The following is a 22,748-nucleotide window of genomic DNA, read 5'->3' as shown; positions in this document are numbered from 1 at the left end:
GATATTATCCCCATTCACAAATGAGGGAACAGCCTTTTGAGAGGTTAACTTGCCCAAATCAAAAAGCTTATATTAACATGGCAGAGAAGATAATCTTTTAAATAGGAAAGAATTCCACATATTACAGGGAGTCATGGTAAATTATTTTAGGTATCTAATTTGGACATGGGAACCAAAGACAGGCAACTCGGAAAACTATCCTGCTCAAACTTCCCAATTCTCCAAATATTTTTGTTCTTCTACTTGCTTCATCTTTCTCTCATTCTTTTGTTCTATAGAAAGTCAGGGCTTCTAGTATGGTCCTCATAAAAAGGACAGAAGAAATCCTCCACTGGATGGCCCCACAGGAAGTTTTTTTGTTTGCTTTTAACTTTTTGTGCTTTTTAGAAATGTTCACCAGGGTATGGTACACAGTGTAGTCTATGAAATTCTTTCCCAGACACTGGTAGCAGACAGTTGTACTATATCACCTATGGAGGAGAAATGTAGAAATCTATCTGAAAAGATATACAATGTTTAAATATGAAATGGAGTTATGTGTGTTATTATCTTTGGAAGTTTATTTGGAACCTATTGTAATAAAGATGGTAGTTAAAATATACCAATCATTCAATTTCTATGTTACCTAGAATTGTCTTTTTCCAATGAAAAATCCTCATTAGCACCTCAAGCCAATGTTTCAAGTCATCCGGCTTTCGCTTTCTTTATACACCTTCCCATTGCAATCTCTGAAACTTTGGGTCCAACCACACACTCATGCCTCTTTTAGGAAAAGTTGAAAAATAAAATTATCCAGATAAGAATCTTTGGATTTGTTAGTGTTTTGTTATCGCAAATAATTAAGACTTGACAGGATTATAGAAAAGAAAAATACGAGTCTGCTTCTTCCATAGATCACTTTCCTATTTCTATTAATTTTTCTTGAAACTTCTTATGCACCCTCAAACTCATCCTTTAATTTGGAAAATCACTGAGTTCTAATTAGTGTTCAATTTGATATAGCTTTGCTTTTTTTCCTGAAATACTGGTGTTTTTCTCCTGAAAAACTTTTGGCTTGCTATCCCCTTTGCAATGCACTTTGAAGATGGCTGACTTCTCCTCATCCTTCAGTCTTGCTGTAAATGTGGCCTCCTCCTTCTCATATCACCCTAAACAGTTTCTTATCAGTGTCCGTTTTTCACCTTCATGGCATATATAGTTATCTTTTTCATGTAGTTTTTAAAAACTTATTGGTAATCTACATACTCACCTCCACTCCTCTAATATATATTAAATGGAAGGTCTAAAGCAGCACAGACCTTTCCTTTCGCTTTTATCAAAAACATAGTAAATGGCTGGGTGCAGTGGCCCACACATGTAATCTCAGTAACTTGGGAGGCTGAGGCAAGAGGATCTTAAGTTCAAAGCCAGCCTCAGCAACATAGCACTTAGTGAGACCCTGTGTAATAATAAAAATTAAAAATAAAAAGCAACTTAGCAAGTCCCTGTCTCAAAATAAAAAAGGCAGGAGATATGATCAGTGGACCCCTGGATCCAATCCCTAGTACCCACCCCACTCCTCAAAAAGGCATCAGAGGTATAATAAATGTGGTAAATGGATATTCAGTTTTTATTGTCATTTCTGTTTCTTAAATATTGCCTGAAACAGTAGAGTGAAATGAGAAGTGGCAGTTCCCAAGTCAGATCTAGGTACAAATCCCAACTCTGCTATTCACTAAGCTAGTGATATAACTCCTCTGGCCCTCAGTTTCTAAAACCATGAAATGGAAATATTACTTACCCCATATTGTTTGAGAAGACAAAATGAGAAAATATGATGATTATATAGAACACAAAAAAACCTTAAGTATTGCTGGCATGAATATCAATTGATAAAAAATTGGGGTGATGGACATTTTTTTCAACTTGAAAAGATGCATACCCTTTAACCTAGCAAGTCTACTCACAGGTTCATTCTAGAGATATCCAATACTTCTACAAAGCAGCATACTTGCATAAATATACTCATATCAGCATTATTTATAATTACCCCAAACTAGGAACAATCTAAAGACCTACAACTGCAGAATAAAGAAAGTATAGTATATTCATACAATGAAAGATAAATGGCCACAAAAATGAATTGAATTACAAATACAGTATAAATGAATATCATAAGCTATGAGTGAATAAAATATAACAGTTGCTTGACATGCTGACACAGTAGTCCAAGCTATTCTGGAGGCTGAGGCAGGAGGACTGCCTGAGTACATGAGTTCAATACCAACTGGGCAAAATAGCAAGACTCTGTCTCAAAAAACAAATATTCCATTCATACAAAGTTTCAAAGGAAGACAAACTAAACTAATAGCCTCCAGGAATACACTCAAAAGTGTTTAAAAAAAAAAATCAAGGCCAAGACTCAAGGATGTGATCACCATTAAGTCACGGCAATGGCTACTTTGTGGGACAATTAGAAAGGGGTTCACAGAGGATTTCAGGGGTACCAGCAAGTGTAATTCTTGGTCTGGATGGTGATTACATGTTTCCACTAGAAAAGTTATATATTTATTCTTTATGTTCTTTTTTATATTCCACAATAGAAAAGATTAAAGATTTAAAAAGAATATGTATTAAATACATAGTATATTACCTACCATTAACTGAGTAAGAGCTTGATAAACTTTGGCTATCACTATAAACAACTAATGAATGAATGATGAATTAGTGCCACTTGACCATTTGAGTTTAAAACTGGATGTTAAACAAATTCATAAAAACAAACACTGCAAAACATCATTAATAAGTTCATACTATTACATAGCTTATATAGTATAATGCAAAATTGGCAAACTTTAAAATTTATCTCTGTATGAATAAAACAAAAGCACTGTTTTTCACATATAAATATGATGTCAACCTCTGCACGGCAGTAATAAAGGGTTTAACACTGTGCCATCAGCAGGTTATTATAGCACAACGTGCATAGCTTTGAAAAACCAGTGATCACACAGCTAGAAATATTTTGCAATTTTTCTGGCACAAAAAATTTACTCAATAAATGACAAACTCCTTCCTTCCTGATTGACCTTAGTGGCAATGTCATCCACTTTACAAAGTCATCTACATTAATGCTAAATTTTAAGAATGTTTAAGAACAAGTGGTCAGACTTCTGGGACCAGCATTATTGAGGCAAATTAAATCACAGTTACTGATGGTGAGAAGGGTAGAAAGCTTTATTTCAGGGTACTGTTAATATACAAAAATGTATTACTATTTTTGGCTGGCAACTTATGGTTGATTTAAATAAACCCAAAATCATACATAAAAAATGCCAAAGTTCATCAAAAAATCTATTTACATCCTAAAAGCAAACTTTCTGACTAAAATATTAATGCATATATATGCAAATTTGTATGACAAATGTGGTTTTATTCTAACAATTGTTCAAACCAACTTTTTTTTTTTTTAATCAAGTACTAGCAAATTGTATCATCCCCCAACTACCAACATTTCCTATCCGTGCTGTCGGTGATTGGTGTATTCAGTGTAATGCTCCCCATACAGACTACTCTTTCAAAACAAAGTATTGTTTTACAGGAATCCAATCTGCTCTGGTTAACAATGCTCTATTAATATCCAGTGGCATTAATGCAAAGCTCAAAACTCAAGTACCAGAGATAAAAGTGGATGGTGTGACCATGTGACTTTACAATGAACCAAGTCAGAACTGCTGACTGCAGTCAAAGAATTCAGTCCTCTACCTAGCCCATCATGTTCTTTACTAACCATTCAAGAATGAATTACAACAGGACACGTAAGAATAACATAAATTGTGCTTTGCTTGAAACCTCACACAACTTGCTAATGCCGACAAAGAAAAAGTTTGAAACATTTTCATTCAAATTACCAGAAAATTTATACGTTCTGGTTCCAATTAATAATATACCTGTGTGATTTACATTTCAAATTGTTGGTATTTAAAAAAAATAAGAACCAAAAGTGGGGAAAGAGAAATACATTACTAGCAACATCAGAAATAGAAGCATCATTTCCAGCATCAGTACTGGAAAAATAAGATGCATGGAAAAACTGTGTGATAACAAAAACTACATTTAGTATAAATCTAATACATAACTTGCACTTGGTATTTCATGCATTTCTGATAGGAATAGATAATATATCTCACCAAGTATATCATCTTTCCTGTTTTCAATAAGGGAACTGAAAGTCAGGATGGGAAATCCTTTTCCTACATGTCACAGAACTATTAAATGGGAATAGCCAAGTTTTAAATCCCTGGTTGACAGCTCAACTATATGTGCATGAACACTCAGGGCAAATGGAAAAACACAAGACAACAGAGAATATACAACAGATTTACTTGCATTTGGGTGAAAACATTAGTTGGCTGCTTTTTAATCAAGCACTTTCCCAAATTGTGTTTAGCTTAGATGGCTGACAGTGCCTTACTACTTCAACTATAAGAGAACAGAGCCCAAAGTCAATAGAGGAATTGGAAATTAAGGAGGAACTTCTAGAAAAAGTATAGGGTAGGTCTTTTTTACTTTTTCTTTTTCTTTTCTTTCTTTTTTTTTTTTTGTACTGGGAATTGAACCCAGGGGAACTACCACAGTACTACAACCCCAGCCCTTTTTATTTTTTATTTTGAGGCAGGGTCTCACTATATTGCTTAGGGCTTTGCTAAATTGCAGAAGTGGCTCTGACCTTGCAATCCTCCTGCTCTAGCCTCCCAAATTGCTGGGATTACAAGCTTGTGCCACTGAATCCAGAAGGTCCTCAAATATTAAGTGGCCACCAAAATGCACAAATATAGGGAAGACTCCCAGGGGCCGAACTAAAAAAGTAGCTAGAAACCATAATAGCTATTGCAGAGGGGGGATAAGGGACTCATTATATAGACTCCAACTATAAACTGAGTTAAGTGCCTTTTAACCGCCCCACACACACATGAAGAATGAATATCAGAAGGATATATTTTTAAAAACCAATATAGTAAACTGAAAGTTACTATATTATCTATGTGTATAGTTTACTATGTGTATAGTTTACTCGCAAAAAAAAAAAAAAAAAAAAAAAAACAACCCTATACTATGTGTATAGTTTACTTGCAAATAAACAGGAAAATGTAACCTACACTCAGAAAAATTGGTCATTAGTAATTAATTCCAAGTGGGCCCTAATGTTGAATTCTGGAGACAAAGACTTCATAATAGATACAATAAAATAGGCCTAGCTGGACATGCCTGTGGTCCATGATATGGAGGAGAGAGATGGGAGTATGAGCTGAGTCCAGGAGTTTGAGTACAGCCTGGGGCAACATAGCAAGACCCAATCTTCAAACATACATACATAAAGATGTATGTAAACACACACACATACCCACATTCATAAATTTAAATTTAAATATAAAGCAACTATATCAAATATGTTCAATAGTCAAAGGTAAATATGACTACCAGTGAATAATAGAGAGGTTATCTTAACAGAGAATGGAAGCTACATTTTAAAAATTAGAAATTCTAGCCAGGCAAGGTGGTGCATGCCTGTAATCCCAGCAGCTAGGGAGGCTGACGCAAGGGGATCTCAATTTCAAAGTCTGCCTCAGCAACTTAGCGAGGCCCTAAGCAACTTAGTGAGACCCTAACACAAAAAATAAAAAGGGCTGGGGATTTGGCTCAGCAGCTAAGCCCCTCTAGGTTCAATCCCTGGTACCAGCAAAGAAAATCATAATATTTGAAATGAAAAATTCAGGGCTGAGGAAAGTGGCTCAGTGGTAGAGCACTCACCTACCTTGCATTTTGAGGCCCTAGGTTCAATGTTCCAGCACGGCCACACACACACAAACAAAGAACAAAATGGAAAGGGCAGAAGATGGAGGTAACATTAACTAGAAATTTAAATGTAATGGCTGGAAGTACAAACCATATATCAATAGTAACTCTAAACGTTAATGGCTTAAACTCTCCAATAAAGCGACATAGGCTGGTAACATGGATTAAAAAAACAAATCCAACAATATGCTGCCTCCAGGAGACACATCTGATTGGAAAAGACATACACAGGCTGAAGGTGAAAGGTTGGGAAAAAATATACCACGCACACGGTCCTCGTAAGCAAGCAGGGGTGGCCATCCTCATATCGAATAAAATCGACTTCAAGACTAAGTTAATCAAAAGGGATAAGGAAGGACATTATATACTGTTAAAAGGAACCATTCACCAACAAGACATAACAATTATCAATATTTATGCACCAGATAATGGTGCTGCGACGTTCATAAAACAAATTCTCAAGTTCCAGAATCAAATAGACCACAACACAATAATTATGGGTGACTTCAACACACCTCTCTCACCATTGGACAGATCCTCCAAACAAAAGTTGAATAAAGAAACTATAGAACTCAATATCACAATCAATAACCTAGACTTAACTGACATATATAGAATATATCAACCATCATCAAGTGGATATACTTTTTTCTCAGCAGCACATGGATCCTTCTCAAAAATAGACCATATATTATGCCATAGGGCAACCCTCAGTAAATATAAAGGGGTGGAGATAATACCATGCATTTTATCTGATCATAATGGAATGAAACTGGAAATCAATGATAAAAGAAGGAAGGAAAAATCCTACATCACATGGAAAATGAACAATATGTTACTGAATGATCAATGGGTTACAGAAGACATAAAGGAGGAAATCAAAAAATTCTTAGAGATAAATGAAAATACAGACACAACATATCGGAATCTATGGGACACAATGAAAGCAGTTTTAAGAGGGAAATTTATAGCCTGGAGGTCATTCCTCAAAAAAAGGAAAAACCAACAAATAAATGAGCTCACACTTCATCTCAAAGCCCTAGAAAAGGAAGAGCAAAACAACAGCAAATGTAGCAGAAGGCAAGAAATAATTAAAATCAGAGCGGAAATCAACAAAATTGAAACAAAAGAAACTATTGAAAAAATTAACAAAACTAAAAGTTGGTTCTTCGAAAAAATAAATAAGATCGACAGACTCTTAGCCATGCTAAGAGAAGAAGAGAGAGAACTCAAATTACTAACATACGGGATGAAAAAGGCAATATCACAACAGATGCTACAGAAATACAGAAGACAATTAGAAATTATTTTGAAAACCTATATTCCAATAAAATAGAATATAGTGAAGACATCGATAAATTTCTTAAATCATATGATTTGCCCAGACTGAGTCAGGAGGATACTCACAACTTAAACAGACCAATATCAATGGATGAAATAGAAGAAGCAATCAAAAGACTACCAACCAAGAAAAGCCCAGGACCGGATGAGTATACAGCAGAGTTTTACAAAACCTTTAAAGAAGAATTAATACCAATACTTTTCAAATTATTTCAGGAAATAGAAAAAGAGGGAGCTCTGCCAAATTCATTCTATGAGGCCAACATCACCCTGATTCCGAAACCAGACAAAGACACCTCAAAGAAAGAAAACTACAGACCAATATCTCTGATGAACCTAGATGCAAAAATCCTCAATAAAATTCTGGCGAATCGGATACAAAGGCACATCAAAAAAATTGTGCACCATGATCAAGTAGGATTCATCCCTGGGATGCAAGGATGGTTCAATATACGGAAATCAATAAATGTTATTCACCACATCAATAGACTTAAAGATAAGAACCATATGATCATCTTGATAGATGCAGAAAAAGCATTCGACAAAGTACAGCATCCCTTTATGTTCAAAACATTAGAAAAACTAGGGATAACAGGAACTTACCTCGACATTGTAAAAGCTATCTATGCTAAGCCTCAGGCTAGCATCATTCTGAATGGAGAAAAATTGAAGGCATTCCCTCTAAAATCTGGAACAAGACAGGGATGCCCTCTATCACCACTTCTATTCAATATAGTTCTCAAAACATTGGCCAGAGCAATTAGACGAAAGAAATTAAAGGCATAAAAATAGGAAAAGAAGAACTTAAATTATCACTATTTGCAGATAACATGATTCTATACCTAGCAGACCCAAAAGGGTCTACAAAAAACTACTAGAACTAATAAATGAATTCAGCAAAGTGGCAGGATATAAAATCAACACGCATGAATCAAAGGCATTTCTGTTTATCAGCGACAAAACTTCTGAAACGGAAATGAGGAAAAACACTCCATTCACAATATCCTCAAAAAAAATAAAATACTTGGGAATCAACCTAACAAAAGAGGTGAAAGATTTATACAATGAAAACTACAGAACCCTAAAGAGAGAAGTAGAAGAAGATCTTAGAAGATGGAAAAATATACCCTGTTCATGGATAGGCAGAACTAACATCATCAAAATGGCGATATTACCAAAAGTTCTCTATAGGTTTAATGCAATGCCAATCAAAATCCCAATGGCATTTCTTGTAGAAATAGATAAAGCAATCATGAAATTCATATGGAAAAATAAAAGACCCAGAATAGCAAAAGCAATTCTAAGCAGGAAGTGTGAATCAGGCGGTATAGCGATACCAGATTTCAAACTATATTACAGAGCAATAGTAACAAAAACAGCATGGTACTGGTACCAAAACAGGCGGGTGGACCAATGGTACAGAATAGAGGACACAGAAACCAATCCACAAAGCTACAACTATCTTATATTTGATAAAGGAGCTAAAAGCATGCAATGGAGGAAGGATAGCATCTTCAACAAATGGTGTTGGGAAAACTGGAAATCCATATGCAACAAAATGAAACTGAATCCCCTCCTCTCGCCATGCACAAAAGTTAACTCAAAGTGGATCAAGGAGCTAGATATCAAATCAGAGACACTGCGTCTGATAGAAGAAAAAGTTGGCTCCGATCTACATATTGTGGGGTCGGGCTCCAAATTCCTTAATAGGACACCCATAGCACAAGAGTTAATAACAAGAATCAACAAATGGGACTTACTCAAACTAAAAAGTTTTTTCTCAGCAAGAGAAACAATAAGAGAGGTAAATAGGGAGCCTACATCATGGGAACAAATTTTTACTCCTCACACTTCAGATAGAGCCCTAATATCCAGAGTATACAAAGAACTCAAAAAATTAGACAATAAGATAACAAATAACCCAATCAACAAATGGGCCAAGGACCTGAACAGACACTTCTCAGAGGAGGACATACAATCAATCAACAAGTACATGAAAAATGCTCACCATCTCTAGCAGTCAGAGAAATGCAAATCAAAACCACCCTAAGATACCATCTCACTCCAGTAAGATTGGCAGCCATTATGAAGTCAAACAACAACAAGTGCTGGCGAGGATGTGGGGAAAAGGGTACTCTTGTACATTGCTGGTGGGACTGCAAACTGGTGTGGCCAATTTAGAAAGCAGTATGGAGATTCCTGGGAAAGCTGGGAATGGAACCACCATTTGACCCAGCTATTGCCCTTCTCGGACTATTCCCTGAAGACCTTAAAAGAGCGTACTACAGGGATACTGCCATATCGATGTTCATAGCAGCACAATTCACAATTGCTAGACTGTGGAACCAACCCAGATGCCCTTCAATAGATGAATGGATAAAAAAAATGTGGCATTTATACACCATGGAGTATTACGCAGCACTAAAAAAATGACAAAATCATGGAATTTGCAGGGAAATGGATGGCACTAGAGCAGATTATGCTTAGTGAAGCTAGCCAATCCCTAAAAAACAAATACCAAATGTCTTCTTTGATATAATGAGAGGAACTAAGAACAGAGCAGGGAGGAAGAGCAGGAAGAAAAGATTAACATTAAACAGAGACATGAGGTGGGAGGGAAAGGGAGAGAAAAGGGAAACCTCATGGTAATGGAGGGAGACCCTCATTGTTATACAAAATTACATATAAGAGGTTGTGAGGGGAATGGGAAAATAAACAAGGAGAGAAATGAATTACAGTAGATGGGGTAGAGAGAGAAGATGGGAGGGGAGGGGAGGGGGGATAGTAGAGGATAGGAAAGGTAGCAGAATACAACAGTTACTAATAGGGCATTATGTAAAAATGTGGATGTGTAACCGATGTGATTCTGCAATCTGTATTTGGGGTAAGAATGGGAGTTCATAACCCACTTGAATCAAATGTATGAAATATGATATGTAAAGAGCTTTGTAATGTTTTGAACAACCAATAAAAATAAAATAAAATTAAAAAAAATAATAAAAAATTAAAAAAAAAGAAATTTAAATGTAAATAGGACACATACAAAGAAAAACACTCCTAGGTACAACCTGCTAAAAGCCAAAGACAATGAGAAAATCTTGAAACAGAGAAAAAGAACACACCATGTACAGTTGTCTAACTTCTTAACCAGAAATGAGGGAGGTTAGAAGACACCAGAACAATATGCTTAAAGGGCTGAAAAGAAGGTTGTGGCTCAGTGGTAGCACACTCGCCTAGCACACATTAAGGCACTGGGTTCAAACCTCAGCACCATATAAAAATAAAATAAAGATACTGTGTCCACCTATAACTAAAAAATAAATTTTTTTTAAAAAGAAAACCCTGTCAACTAATAAGTTTATATACAGTAGAACTACCCTTCAAAACTCAAGTAAAAGTCAGTTGCAGACTTGTAATCCCAGTGACTCAGAAGGCTGAGGCAGGACAAATTCAAAGCCAGCCTAGGCAACTTATTGAGGCCCTAATTAACTTACCAAGACCCTGTCTCAAAATAAAAGATAAAAAGGGTGATGATGTGGCTCAGAGTTAAAACGCCCCCGAGTTTAATAGTTCAATTCCCAGTTAAAAACAAAAACTGAAGTAAAATAAAGACATGTTCAGATAAATAAAAATTAAAGAGAACTTGTGGGCAGCTCACCTCTATTACAAGAAGTACTTAAGGAAGCAGTATCAAATGGAAACATAAATCTCTAGGAAATGAAAAACAATGGAAATATGTGTGTATGTATGCATATATACATTCATGTATTCTTTTCTCTCCTTAAAAGCTATACAACTGCTTACAAAAAGTACAAAAAACATATTACTGGATTTACCATTTATACAACAATAAGGATTCTGAGGAAAGTTTTCTACTTATTCGCTAAAGATATTCATTACGCTTAGTAGAACAAGCACTAAAAAGAAAAATGCAAAGAGATCACTAGAAAGTCAATAGAACTAAATGGAACACTAAAAAAATTTTTTTTAAAAATCAGCACAAAAGATGGCAGGGAAAGGATTAGAGAAACAAAAAACAAATGAGATAGCCAACTTAATTATAAGTAAATCAAAACAAATGTAAACGGACTAAACAGTATATAGAGGAAAAGGCAAGTTATGGTGTGGGGAGCCACTTTGAATGACTCGTGCCTTCCATCCTGAAGAGAGAGGCCTTGACCATCACTACATTTCATAGTGATCTGGGGTTGTCCCAGTTCAGGAAGTTGAGGGTGGTTCAGGAAGTTGAGTCTTCAGATGTAGGCAATGCCCCCTGGGTTGAATTACATTGGCCTATCCCTTGTAACCCTGCCCCCTGTGGTCTTTTTTGGATGGAACTTTCTAAGAACAAAGGTCTCCCTCCCCCCAATAAAACCCACTTCTCGCCAGCCTCTTGTGACTTTCTCTTGCTCTCCTATTTGGGGAGCCTAAGGCCAAGTGAAAAGCCAGCCTGAAGCTTGTTTAAAGGTAAAGTGTGTGTGTGTGTGTGTGTGTTTTATTTGGTGTCCATGGAAATTCATGAGCGATCTTAAGTTCAGCTGCCTGCCCGGGTCGGGGGCAGCATTATGGTACATGTACCTGAGAGTATTTTATAAATATTCACCTAAATAGAAGATTGCTTTAGGTGACATACAAAACTTTCATTCCCTATTTACTAATAAGTGCACATTTAGTGCTCAATGTAAAAAGTGGGATATAAAATTACAGTTTAAAATTATGCACAATGGAGCTGGGGATGTAATTCAGTGGTACAGTGCTTGCATCCACAAGGCCCTAAATTCTAGCCCTCAATCCACAAAAACAAACATACATAAAAATGCAAAAATGTTAAAGGTTTGATATTACTTTCTTTATTTTCCAAACTTGCTCTATTATTTTCTCTCCATAATAAAATAATAAATATTTTGTCATGGTTTGGATTCAGAATGTCCCCCAAAGTCTCATGTGTTATTAAAGGCTTGGTCCCCAGTGCAGCAATGTTCAGAAGTGGAATTTGGGGGAAGGTACTAGATCACGAGAGCTCTAACTTCTCTAACCTCATCAATGGGTCATTCACTGACAAGATTCAGTGTTACCGGGAAGTGATGGAAAATGGAAGAGGTAGGACCTAGACAAAGTGAGTGGGACCACTTTGGGGGTATGTGTTTGGGGACTATATCTTATCCCTGGCTACTTCCCACCCACCACTTCCTGGCTGCCATGTGGTAATTAGCTTTTCTATACTACGCCCTCTGCCATGATGTCCTACCTCAACTCACAGGCAAAGCAATGGAGTCAGTGGACCATGGATTAAAACATCTGAAACCATGAGCCAAAATAACTCTTTCCTCTTTTAAGTTGTTTCCTCAAATATTTTGTCATAAAGACAAATGGCTAACACATTTTAAATAAGTACATTTAAGCATACAATTTTTGTGATGTTTTTATTTTAAACTAAAATTTTGAGATTAAAACTATTGACTAAAGAAAATAAATTCACATTTTAATATCCAAAGAAAAATTCTTCCTCTGAAATCGAGAGTAGCTTATCATAAAACTTGATTTCTAAAATAGTAAAGCTTAAATATTTATGCCTGGAACCATTAAGTTCCATAAGACATATATCAACACCCAATAATTTCAAATGAATTCATCAGGAGTTAAACTCAACAATTATTGCTTGTAAGTCTGACTTCTATAAAAATTTTAATAGGCCACTTTAAAAAAATAGACGTTTTCCTTAATACCTCACCTTCCCTAATATCCTGTGCCTGCCACTTACTTGCTGTGAGATTTCAGTTAAGTTGCTACTAACCTGAGTTTGTCTATTTGTAAATTACCTGGTATGCAAGGTTGTTCCTAGCCAAAAGAGAGCTTCTGAACATGGCAGATATTTAATAATTAGTAACTTAATTCAATTCAGGATATAATTATCTAAGAATTGAAGCCAGATCTGACAGTTACTATTTGTCTATTACCTGTCTGCATTAGAGTATCTCAAATTTGAAAACCAGCACAAAGAACACAACAATGTACTACCATTGTAGGGACAAACCCCTAGGTTTTTATCATGTATTACAAAGATCTACACTACTAAGGTTCTCATTACTCTTCTATCAAGTGTCTTACCACTTCAGTCTTGATTTCCTTTATCACACCAAACATATTCCCATCTCAGGGTCTTAGTGTCTGCTGTTCCTGTGCCTAGAACAATCTTCCTGATATTTGCATGATGTTGTGGTTTAGATAGCTGTCCCCAAAAAACTCATGTGTGAGACTATACAAGAACAGTAAGAGGTAAAATGATCAAGTCTTACCTAATCAGTACATTAAACCACTTAAATGGATTAACTGGGTGGTAACTGTAGGCAAGTAGGATGTGGCTGGAGATGGGTCACTGAGGGTATGCCTTTGGGGCTCATATTGTTGAGTGTGTTGAGCTGAGTGCTACTGTACTTCCCAATTGTTGTGTCCTGAGCTACCTCTATCTGTCACACCCTTCTGCCATGACATTCTACCTTTGCCTTAGGCTCAGAGAAATGATGTTGGTCATCTATGAACTGAGATTTCTGAAACCTAAGCCCCAAATAGACTTTTCCTCTTCTAAAATTGTTCTTATCAGGTCTTTTGGTCAAAGTCATGAAAAAGCTGATTTATAAACACATGGGATGATCCCTCACTCCCTTCTAGTATGTGCCCCCATATCAGAGAGGTTTTCCTCAACTACTCCGAAATACCACGACTGCAGTCATTTCTATCTAGCCATCTTTTTTTTTTACCCTGATTTAATTTCTTCACAGTACTACATCTGATCTATTTGTTTATTGTCTCCTACAACTAGAATGAAAGCCCCATGACTTTGTTTTGTTCACTGCTATATTCCCCCACTTCTAATGATGCTGTTGTTGATGCTCTGTAAGGATTTGATGAATAAGAGAATTCACATTCATCTCACTTCAGGATGGAGCCAACTTAATAAGTACTATGGACTTCCCAAACACATATATGAAACATAATTAAGAATCACTGAAAGCAAAGACACTTAATGTGTAAGAACCAAAAAATTCAATTTTGTTGCTTTAAGTTCCAGTCTCACAGGACTGAGAGTATTAACACAAATAATATCAAGAAGACATCAATTATGATTAGACACATAAATATATTTTTGCCATATTTTATATCCCCAAATTTATTTTTCCTTCTACCCAGGTAGTCAGTTGGTATGTATTTAGGGAATGTATCCAGTTTGTGTAAGTCAGACTTCAGTGGCCACGGGCATGGATTTAGCAGCCCGTAGCAAAATTGTGAAACAGGACAAATCTGACTTTTCCCCATATAAGGGTTCCAGCTTTACTAAATTCTGGAAATTACTCCTAGATACTTCCCCATATGTGACATATTCTTATTCCTCCAGGGTGACCTTCAAGGAATCAAGCAATTCCTGAAGTAATTAGTAGGGTGTGGAATTTTTTCTCCAGAATCAATACCACCCACCCAAAGAAGCAGCTCAGTGTTAGAGGTGATATCACAATTGTTACTTAAAGTCTTTTATTAAGTGCTGATAAGAATTGTCCACCCTCATCTATTCAGTGAACAAGTCTTTTTTGAAATAAATGAGGCATAAACTCAGATTCTAGTTAAGGAGTTAGTTGCAGTACCAATTACATCATCACAGGTATTCCTTGTTTCTATTCATTATGTAATCATTCAACTCTCAGGGTGTCAGTGAGGAGGGGTGATGGTGATCCTATCTCCAACTCAACATCCCTGCTAGGCTTAGAACAAGTCTGGGTAATAGGCAGAAGATAAGAAAGAAGAATCTGAAGACACAGGCTTCTGGCATTAGAGTCAAAAAACTCAAAAGTGAAGTCCAGCTCTACTTCTTTTAATGAAGAGCTATTAAGCAATATCTTCAGTGTCCATGAGATCATTTTATCATAAGCAAAATGTGTAAAAACCTATTTCTTAGTAATTAAATGAAAAACTAACAAGTGCAGAGAAGCATTAAAAATAATATAGCTACCTTCTTTACCTTTCCTTTATTAAGGAGAAAGGCAAAAACAGTCCACATACAATGAATTCACACAACATTGGCAAAAGATTCCCAAGTCTAGGCCTAAGGACAAATGCAAAAGTAGTGCAACTCTTAAAGAAAAGAAAGCTTTAATAATGCTCTAGGGTATGGGGTATAGTTCACTGGTAGAGCCTTTTAAATCTAGTAAGAGCTAGTATAAATATTCACCACTCTATTTTTCCATGTTTGATAATCATGATTCCTATCATACATGTTAAAGTTGCCCATCAAATACTTCACTGGTATTCCCCACTTTTTATATCTTCCTATAGCAGCAGAAATCATTATTTTGGTTTTACTTTTTGCAGTTTTGAAGAATTTCTGCCTTTTTAAAAACTCTTTTCTCTCTGGGTATGGTAGTGCATTCCTGTAATCCCAGCAGCTAGGGAGGTGAGGCAGGAGGATGGCAAGTTCGAGGCCAGCCTCAGCAATTTAGCAAAGCCCTAGCAACTTAGTAAGACGTTGTCTCAAAATAAATTTTAAAAAAGGGACAAGGATGTGGCTCAGTAGTTAAGTGCCCCTACACTCAATCTCTAGGCAGCTATCTGTCACTGGTCTGGCAGCTCAATCTCTAACATACCTTTAGGTGTTCTGAATGTCCAGTCTCTCTTCTCTTACCTACCCATTCCCCCTAATACTTTTTTGTCCATGACTTTAAATCTATACACACGTGTACACATACACTCTCTAAGGATTTGATGAATAAGAATACATATGGAAAGAGAAGAGAGAGGCAGATATATATATGTATGTATATAATTTTTTTTTTTGCCTTCCTCCTCCCAATGACTCTTTAATAAGATGTCTTAGAGTCTATTCAAACAATTCTTTCTGTCCATCACCCCAAATCTATTCTTCCTCCCATCTCTCCCACCTCAGGCAACAATACCACTACCTATTTAGTTATTCAAGTTTAAAAAAATCTGAGAATCATCTTCTCTCTGTTCTGCATCCAAGCCAGCCATATCCAATCTGTTCTGTCACCAACCCTTATTATTTTTCAATGAGACCACTGTGACAGTTTGAGTCTCCCTGCTTTCATTTTTTACCCTTGCCAATCCACTCTACTCCCAGCAGCCAGCAAAATGGATCCTGTTGCTCCCTCATACATAATCCTTCATAGCTTCCCATTACATTTATAATTATATATACCAGCCTCTCGTTAGGTCTTTGAACATATAACAATTTTACATCTATCTTTTTATTTGCTCTTTTTTTGTCATCAGGTTCATTCAGGTTCAAGCATCAATGTCACACTTACACCTTCCCAAAACCCAATTAAAATTAGGTCCTATTACATCTTCACTAGCAAAGTTTACTTTTATTTCATGTAGCTCAGTGGTATTTCATTTATAACATAGTATTTCATTTATAACTATGTAATTTGTTAAACTATTTGGTTAATGTCTGTCTAGGCAGAAGCAGTATCTATTTTGCTAATACTGCATCATCCTTCATCCCATGGTATAACAATCATGTAGCCAACATCTAACACATCCCTTTCCCAAAATAATATTTGATAAAAGAGAGACCTCATGAGTCTTGTTTCTAGAATGGCTGCTTAACACAGCAAGCTACACCAAGGATATTTGTTCCTCTACAGTTGGACATTTGGGCAAAATACTTTTAAAAGGTCAGTGTTGAGTAATGAAAGAAATTCAAGTGAAAGACAATATAATTCTTTTTCCTAACAAGTTTTTGGAGCACTTACCTTTGACTTCTTCCATAGTTCCTAGCACAGAGTTAGACCCATGATAGATACTAAAGCACTTACACTTAGTGACCAAAGTAGAGTATTAACAATCAATCAAAAGCTAGAATTAAATGTTACAGAAATTCTAAATATTATAGTTCACTAAGGAATGGAAACATTATAGATGGTTTTACAGAGATAGAAGTCAATCTACACAGAGTAGAAACAACTTTTAGGGATCTAGCCAACCCAATTTATCACCACTCCCTTGCCTGCTCCCCCCTTCAACAGTGGTATATAGGCATATTTGTACTACCTAATATCACACCTATTTCTTCAACCCATCTGCTAAAATTCTAAGCCATTTATCTTCAATATGTGTTTAAGTTAACCCTACCAACTTCTTCCAGAGTCCAGAAAGAAACTTGATTGGGGACTGAGGATGTAGCTAAGTGGTAGAATGCTTGCCTAGCATATGCAAAAGAAGGTTTAAAAAAAAAAAACTAAAAAAATTAGCCCAGGATGGCTTATGCTATTAATTCCAGGGGATCTGGAGGCTGAGGTAGGAGGATCGCAAGTTTAAAGCCAGTCTCAGCAATTTAATGAAGCCCTAAGCAACTTGGCAAGATCCTGTCTCAAAACAAAAAGAGCTGGTACCAAAAAAGAAAAAAAAGAAAACTAAAGAATTGATCATACTACCTGTTGCATAAAGCAAACCCTAATTTTAACATTTTATATAATATATTCATCCCAATGACTTGGAAGGCTAAGCAGGAGGATTACAAAGTTCAAGGCCAGTCCCAACTTACTCTGTCTCAAAAAGAAAAAAAAATCTATGTGTGTGTGTGTATGTATGATATAAATATACATATTCATCTAAAAATGAAGTAATTAAGATAATATAATATTGATATATCAGAGTTTAAATTTTGCCCTTTTTGAAGGGCCAATATGAGTGGAACAAAAACTGCACTAGCCATTATTTTCAGGTGCTGAACGTGGCCCTCTATTTTTATTGCACTTTTTCCCTAGTTGAGGAATCCAAGGCTGAGGGGTTGGATAAATTTTTAAACTATCATACAGATAACAGCACAAGTCTTCTCTTTTTTAGATGAACAAAAATGCCAAAAACAAAAATGCAAATACAACTTCAAAATAAAACTAAAGTCTTGAAGAACCTAAAGTGCTTTGTTAGTGGCAGAGTTTTAAATTAAAAAAAAAAAAAAAAACTTCCAATTTAAAGTCTTCCTAGAATTTATGGGTTAAATACAGATTGGCTTGACTGCTAAACTACTTGGACTTGGTTAAATAAATCTGAAACATATTTGTATTATATTTTCAATAGCAAAAATGCTCTAAGAAAAGGAATATTACCAACCCCATATCTATTGTTATTAACACAGATTTGAAGTGCTGAAAAAAGATTTGAAAAAATAAACTCCAGAAGTTTAAACACTTAAAGAAGTGTTTTAGAAATTGTTTTGCTTTTGATGACAAAATACCACAATGAAACAACAGAAATAGTATTATCTAAACCTAAATGATGTCAGGCTTTTAAATAATCAATAAGCTGTCAGAGATGGGACCTATGCAATTACGTCAAATTGTGAATATTACTTTTACATTAGGACCAGTCCAGTCTTGTATGAAATAAATATATGCAATCAAATAATCATGTCAAAAAGAAATCACACACTTAACACACTTAATAGATTTAAACTTTTCCACACAATGATCATTTCAATCTATGTGGTACCAACTCTGCCCACATCAAATTCCATCAATGTAGTCATTATAGACTTGCATGGGCAGACTTCAAGTAATCCCCACCCATAAAAAATGTTAAATATTAACCGAGTGTCAAAAGCATCAATGTTATTTCAAAATAATGGTTTTGAACCTTGAAGAAACATGTCTAATGGGCTCTTAAAAAATATAATTACTGAAGTCACTCACAAGTGTAAGGGGACAGTTTTCTCTTTACCAAGTATGATCACTTGTGCAAACACTCCAGATGGTCTTTCTGAGCATTCTTCAGAGAAAAATCAATTCTTCTGTCCCAGCCACCGCACCCCCCCCACGCCGTTTTCTTTAATGACTTGCCTGTTTGTCAAAGTTTTCTGATATAGAGCACTCTTCCAAAAGGTTTACAAAAAAAATTAATTTGTGCCATTATTAGGAATGTCATATCCCAAGAGTCAAGATTCCTATAATCCTCTGAACTTTCAAGATTGCAAAATTTTGAGCTTAATAATTCATAGACCACAAACACACCCTATTAAGATTTTCCTTCAAACACCACAGCTCATAGGCTCTCTAATGGGTGTACATAAGCCATACGCTACAATCTAAAAAGACACAGATGGTAGGTGCTCTCCGCCCTGTCCCCAGAGAGGTCCTCACCTAAACCTCCTGCACACTCCCTTCGCAGGGCCCACAAACACAACTATGAACTCAGTGAGGTGGTAATTGTCAAGCATGGGTGAGAAAGACAGTGTACACGACGTAACTGGACGGGGAAGGCTGTTAAACTAAACGCAGCCCTCTCCAGTATCACGTAACCAGCCTAACCCGCTGCAAACTTTTAAGAGATTAAGTTACATTCCACTGCAATTCCACCCCTGACAGCTGAATCCAGAGATGCCAGCGAGCCAGGCTGTCCATTCCCACCACCTCACCCGAGAGAGTCGGTGGCCACATCCTGCGGTCAGCACGCACCAGAGGATGGGAGGCGGGGAGAGCTCACCTTTTCCAGCTCGTCGTGGAGTTCTGCCAGGCTGGGCCTGAGCAGCTTCTCGCCCAGCTGCGCGGCAGTGTGCCGGTAGTGATCAATCCTGGGCACCGCGTCCATGGTGTTGTGGCCAAAGGTGCGCAGGTAGTAGGTGTTGGTGTGGGTATCATAGTAGTAGTGCTGGTGATGGCCACTGCCGCCGCCCGAGTGCAGACTGCTGCCCTCGCTCAACACTGTATCCCCGCCGTTCTGGAAGCTCACGTTGGGCCCATCGCCTCCGACCCCCGCCGCATCCGACAGGCTGTCGTCCGCAGACGAGGAGGCAGCCGGGTCCACGAAGTTCACACGGAAGCGGCCCTTGGCTTCCTCGCTAGCCTTGGCGGACCCGCTCTCACCGCTGGTTTTCCCGTCCGCTGGGATCTCCTTGCCCCCTGCCTCTGCCCCTGCTCCAGCCGCTGCGGCTGCTGCGGCCGCCGCCGCCGCCGCCGCGGCCCGCCCAGCGTTCTCAGAAACCAGGTCCACCTGGAAGCGGCTCTGGCTCGGAGTGGGCCCCAGGGGTCTCCCCAGCCCGTCCCCGGCCGCCGCAGCGCCCTCACCGAGAAGTCTACCGCCGCCCCGGCTCGCAGCCGCAGCATCCTCCGGCACCGAGGGCACTGCTGTGCCGGGCAAGTCCACCTCGGCCGCGGCCAGCGGCGTCTCCACGACCCCGGCCAGCCTTGGGGCGCCGGGGGAGGGCGCCGTGGGCCCCGGCTCCATCGCCGCCCGACCCTCGGCGGACCTGAAGAATCTGGCGAACGTTGCGGGCTGCTGAGCGTCTCCGCGATCCCGGCCGGCAGTGGCTGTGGCTGCAAGGTAAGGCGAGGAAGCTGCTCTCCCTGCCACTCGCCCGGGCGGGCACGTCAGCCGCCAGCACCCGAGCCAGGCGCGAGTGCTGTGGGCGCGGGGCGGTCCGCTGTTTAAAGGCTCGGCGGGGCCGCAGCGGCGGCTCCGGCTGCAGCACGCGGGAGGCGGGGCCCGCGGCTCCTCCGCCCCTCAGCCCGCCCACCCGCGGTCCCGCAGTGGCGCGCGGCGGACGCTCCCTCGGTACCTCGGCCCTCCCGGGTTCCCGCACGACCCCACGCGAGAGCCGCCCGCGCGAGGGTGGCTTTCGGCCCCTAGGCGTCAGGCCTCCGGCAGCGCCAGCAGCGCGACCAGGGAGCAGGCGTGGCTACATGCCGCCTCACGGCGGTGGCCGGGAATATATCCGCGCCGCTACCTCCTCTTCCGTCGCCCTCCTCCCACCTCTCCACCCTCCCCCGCCGAGCTCTGCGAGGAAGAGGAGCGGGGCCCCCAGGCCGCCTCCCGGTCTCCCCGCCCCAAGGCTGCGCGTCAGTGGGCCGACTGCCCGCGCCGGGGGCCACGGACGGCGTGTGGGCGCTGGCACGCCGGTCACGGATGCTACCAAGGCAGCTGCCACCACAGCGACGGCTTCAGGGGTTCTCGCTTTTTCTTTTTTTCTTCTTCTTTCCTTTTTTTTAAATTCTGAGCTCGCAGTGCTTGGGCTAGGCTGGCGAGATCTCGCGAGATGCTGCAGGGCGACTCAGCCGCTTCCCCTCAGGCGCGTGGTACCCGAGGCCCGGCCGCCGCTGCCGGCCGCCGCGGTTCCTACGGTGATGCTGGGGGCTCTCCTGTGGGGCCCGCGGGCTGGTGCGTCTTCTGCAATGCCTTCTCGGAGTTCTGGCCGGCCGCCACGCCACGCTCTCATTCGTGGCCTGAACTTGAGGAGAGGCAGCTTCCCTCCTTGAGGCCTCTTAGTCTGACACTCAGGCAGCCAGGCAGTTAGATTTGCATAACTAGAATCAGTTCCAGTCGTGATGCAGCGGGTGTGTCCACATTTCCGACGACTACACTTTTATTTTAAAGACTGATATCTGAAGGTGAGAAAGGAGCTTAGTTGTGTATTGTTTAAAGGCGATATTTAAATGATAGGCGCTTAGCTCTCAGTACCTTGACTACAGTAATATTCCTGTAAAGCACGTTTCTACATGGTTTGGGTTGTGAAGAATCAACTCAAGTTTTAACAAACATTATGGTACACTTCTGCTCTGGAATCCTTTTTTTTATGTTAAAAAATAGAGAAACGTAACTATTTTCCAACTTCTCTTAACATTGGAATCCATATTTAACCAATAGTTCTACCCACGCCCCAAGTAAAAATAAGTGGCAAAATTGGCTTCCTCTGATCGCTTGTCTTTTTATTTATGTTTTTATTGTACTTCCATATTTTTAAATTTTAGTTATGGGGATAAATACCCATCTTGTGAGCCATTGAAGCTTGAACCTTTTTTAGTTTCAGAGTTTGTAAAACTGAAAATACTGCTAATAAAAGCAACCAGGTAATTTTCAAAACATGGTCATGCCATGATCTTATTTGACCTTGATAACTTATCAGATCATTTTATTATCTGTATTTTAAAGAGGGAAATAGAAAAAAAAAAAAAGCTCTTGGATTGTGGAGCCAGTGTTTCTAAAGCCCATCTTGAACTTTAGCAGGAACCCAGAAGAGGCCAAAGATCAGGGGGTCATTTTAGCTGTGCAGTTTTCTACTAGGGTACTTGTTGCCCTAGTAGTTGGTCTGTATGGTAGCATTCCGCTCCAAAGCTGATTTGTGGCTGTTGGAGTTCAGCATTAATTAAATTGAACAAAAGTTGAGCACCTACTAAGAGCTGCTCTGTGTTTGAGGGATTTGGAGTTAAGCAAAGCAAGCAGTCCCTTCTCATGGAGCTCATTCCAGTGAAGGAGAACTAATAGATAAACTAACCTATATCAGAGGAATGAGTGCGAAGGAAATGGGATATTTGTGAGATAGAGAATGGTAAAATTTTACATAGAACGGCTTCATTGAGAAGGATTCATTTGAGTAAGGATGTGAATGATAATATTTGGGAAAGATTGTTCCAAGCAGAGGTAAAGTCCCAAATGTGGGAGCATGTCTGAAATGTTCATGAAATTGCATGTAGGCCAGCTTGACTGGAACTGCTTTAAAAAATGGGAAGAATCAAAGGCGGTTATGTCAGAGTTTGAGAATGCAGGACTTGAGATGTGTAGGACCTCTT

General features: G+C 39.0%; 1 protein-coding gene across 2 annotated transcripts in view; it reads right to left on the bottom strand.

Moving 5' to 3' along the window:
• Positions 1 to 20,498, bottom strand: part of Slc12a2 (solute carrier family 12 member 2) — a 98,768-nt gene extending 78,270 nt beyond the window's left edge. For both annotated transcript variants that reach the window (XM_027949354.2, XM_027949355.2), the window contains exon 1: positions 19,669 to 20,498. In XM_027949354.2, the coding sequence (XP_027805155.2) occupies positions 19,669 to 20,409 (741 nt within the window). In that variant the 5' untranslated portion in view covers positions 20,410 to 20,498. The remainder of the gene's footprint in view (positions 1 to 19,668) is intronic.
• Positions 20,499 to 22,748: the final 2,250 nt, after the last annotated feature.

Source organism: Marmota flaviventris, chromosome 5, assembly GCF_047511675.1.
Source record: "Marmota flaviventris isolate mMarFla1 chromosome 5, mMarFla1.hap1, whole genome shotgun sequence".
NCBI classification, from domain to species: domain Eukaryota; kingdom Metazoa; phylum Chordata; class Mammalia; order Rodentia; family Sciuridae; genus Marmota; species Marmota flaviventris.
The sequence above is the reverse complement of the archived record's forward strand: the minus strand, read 5'-3'. Positions and strand labels throughout refer to the sequence as shown.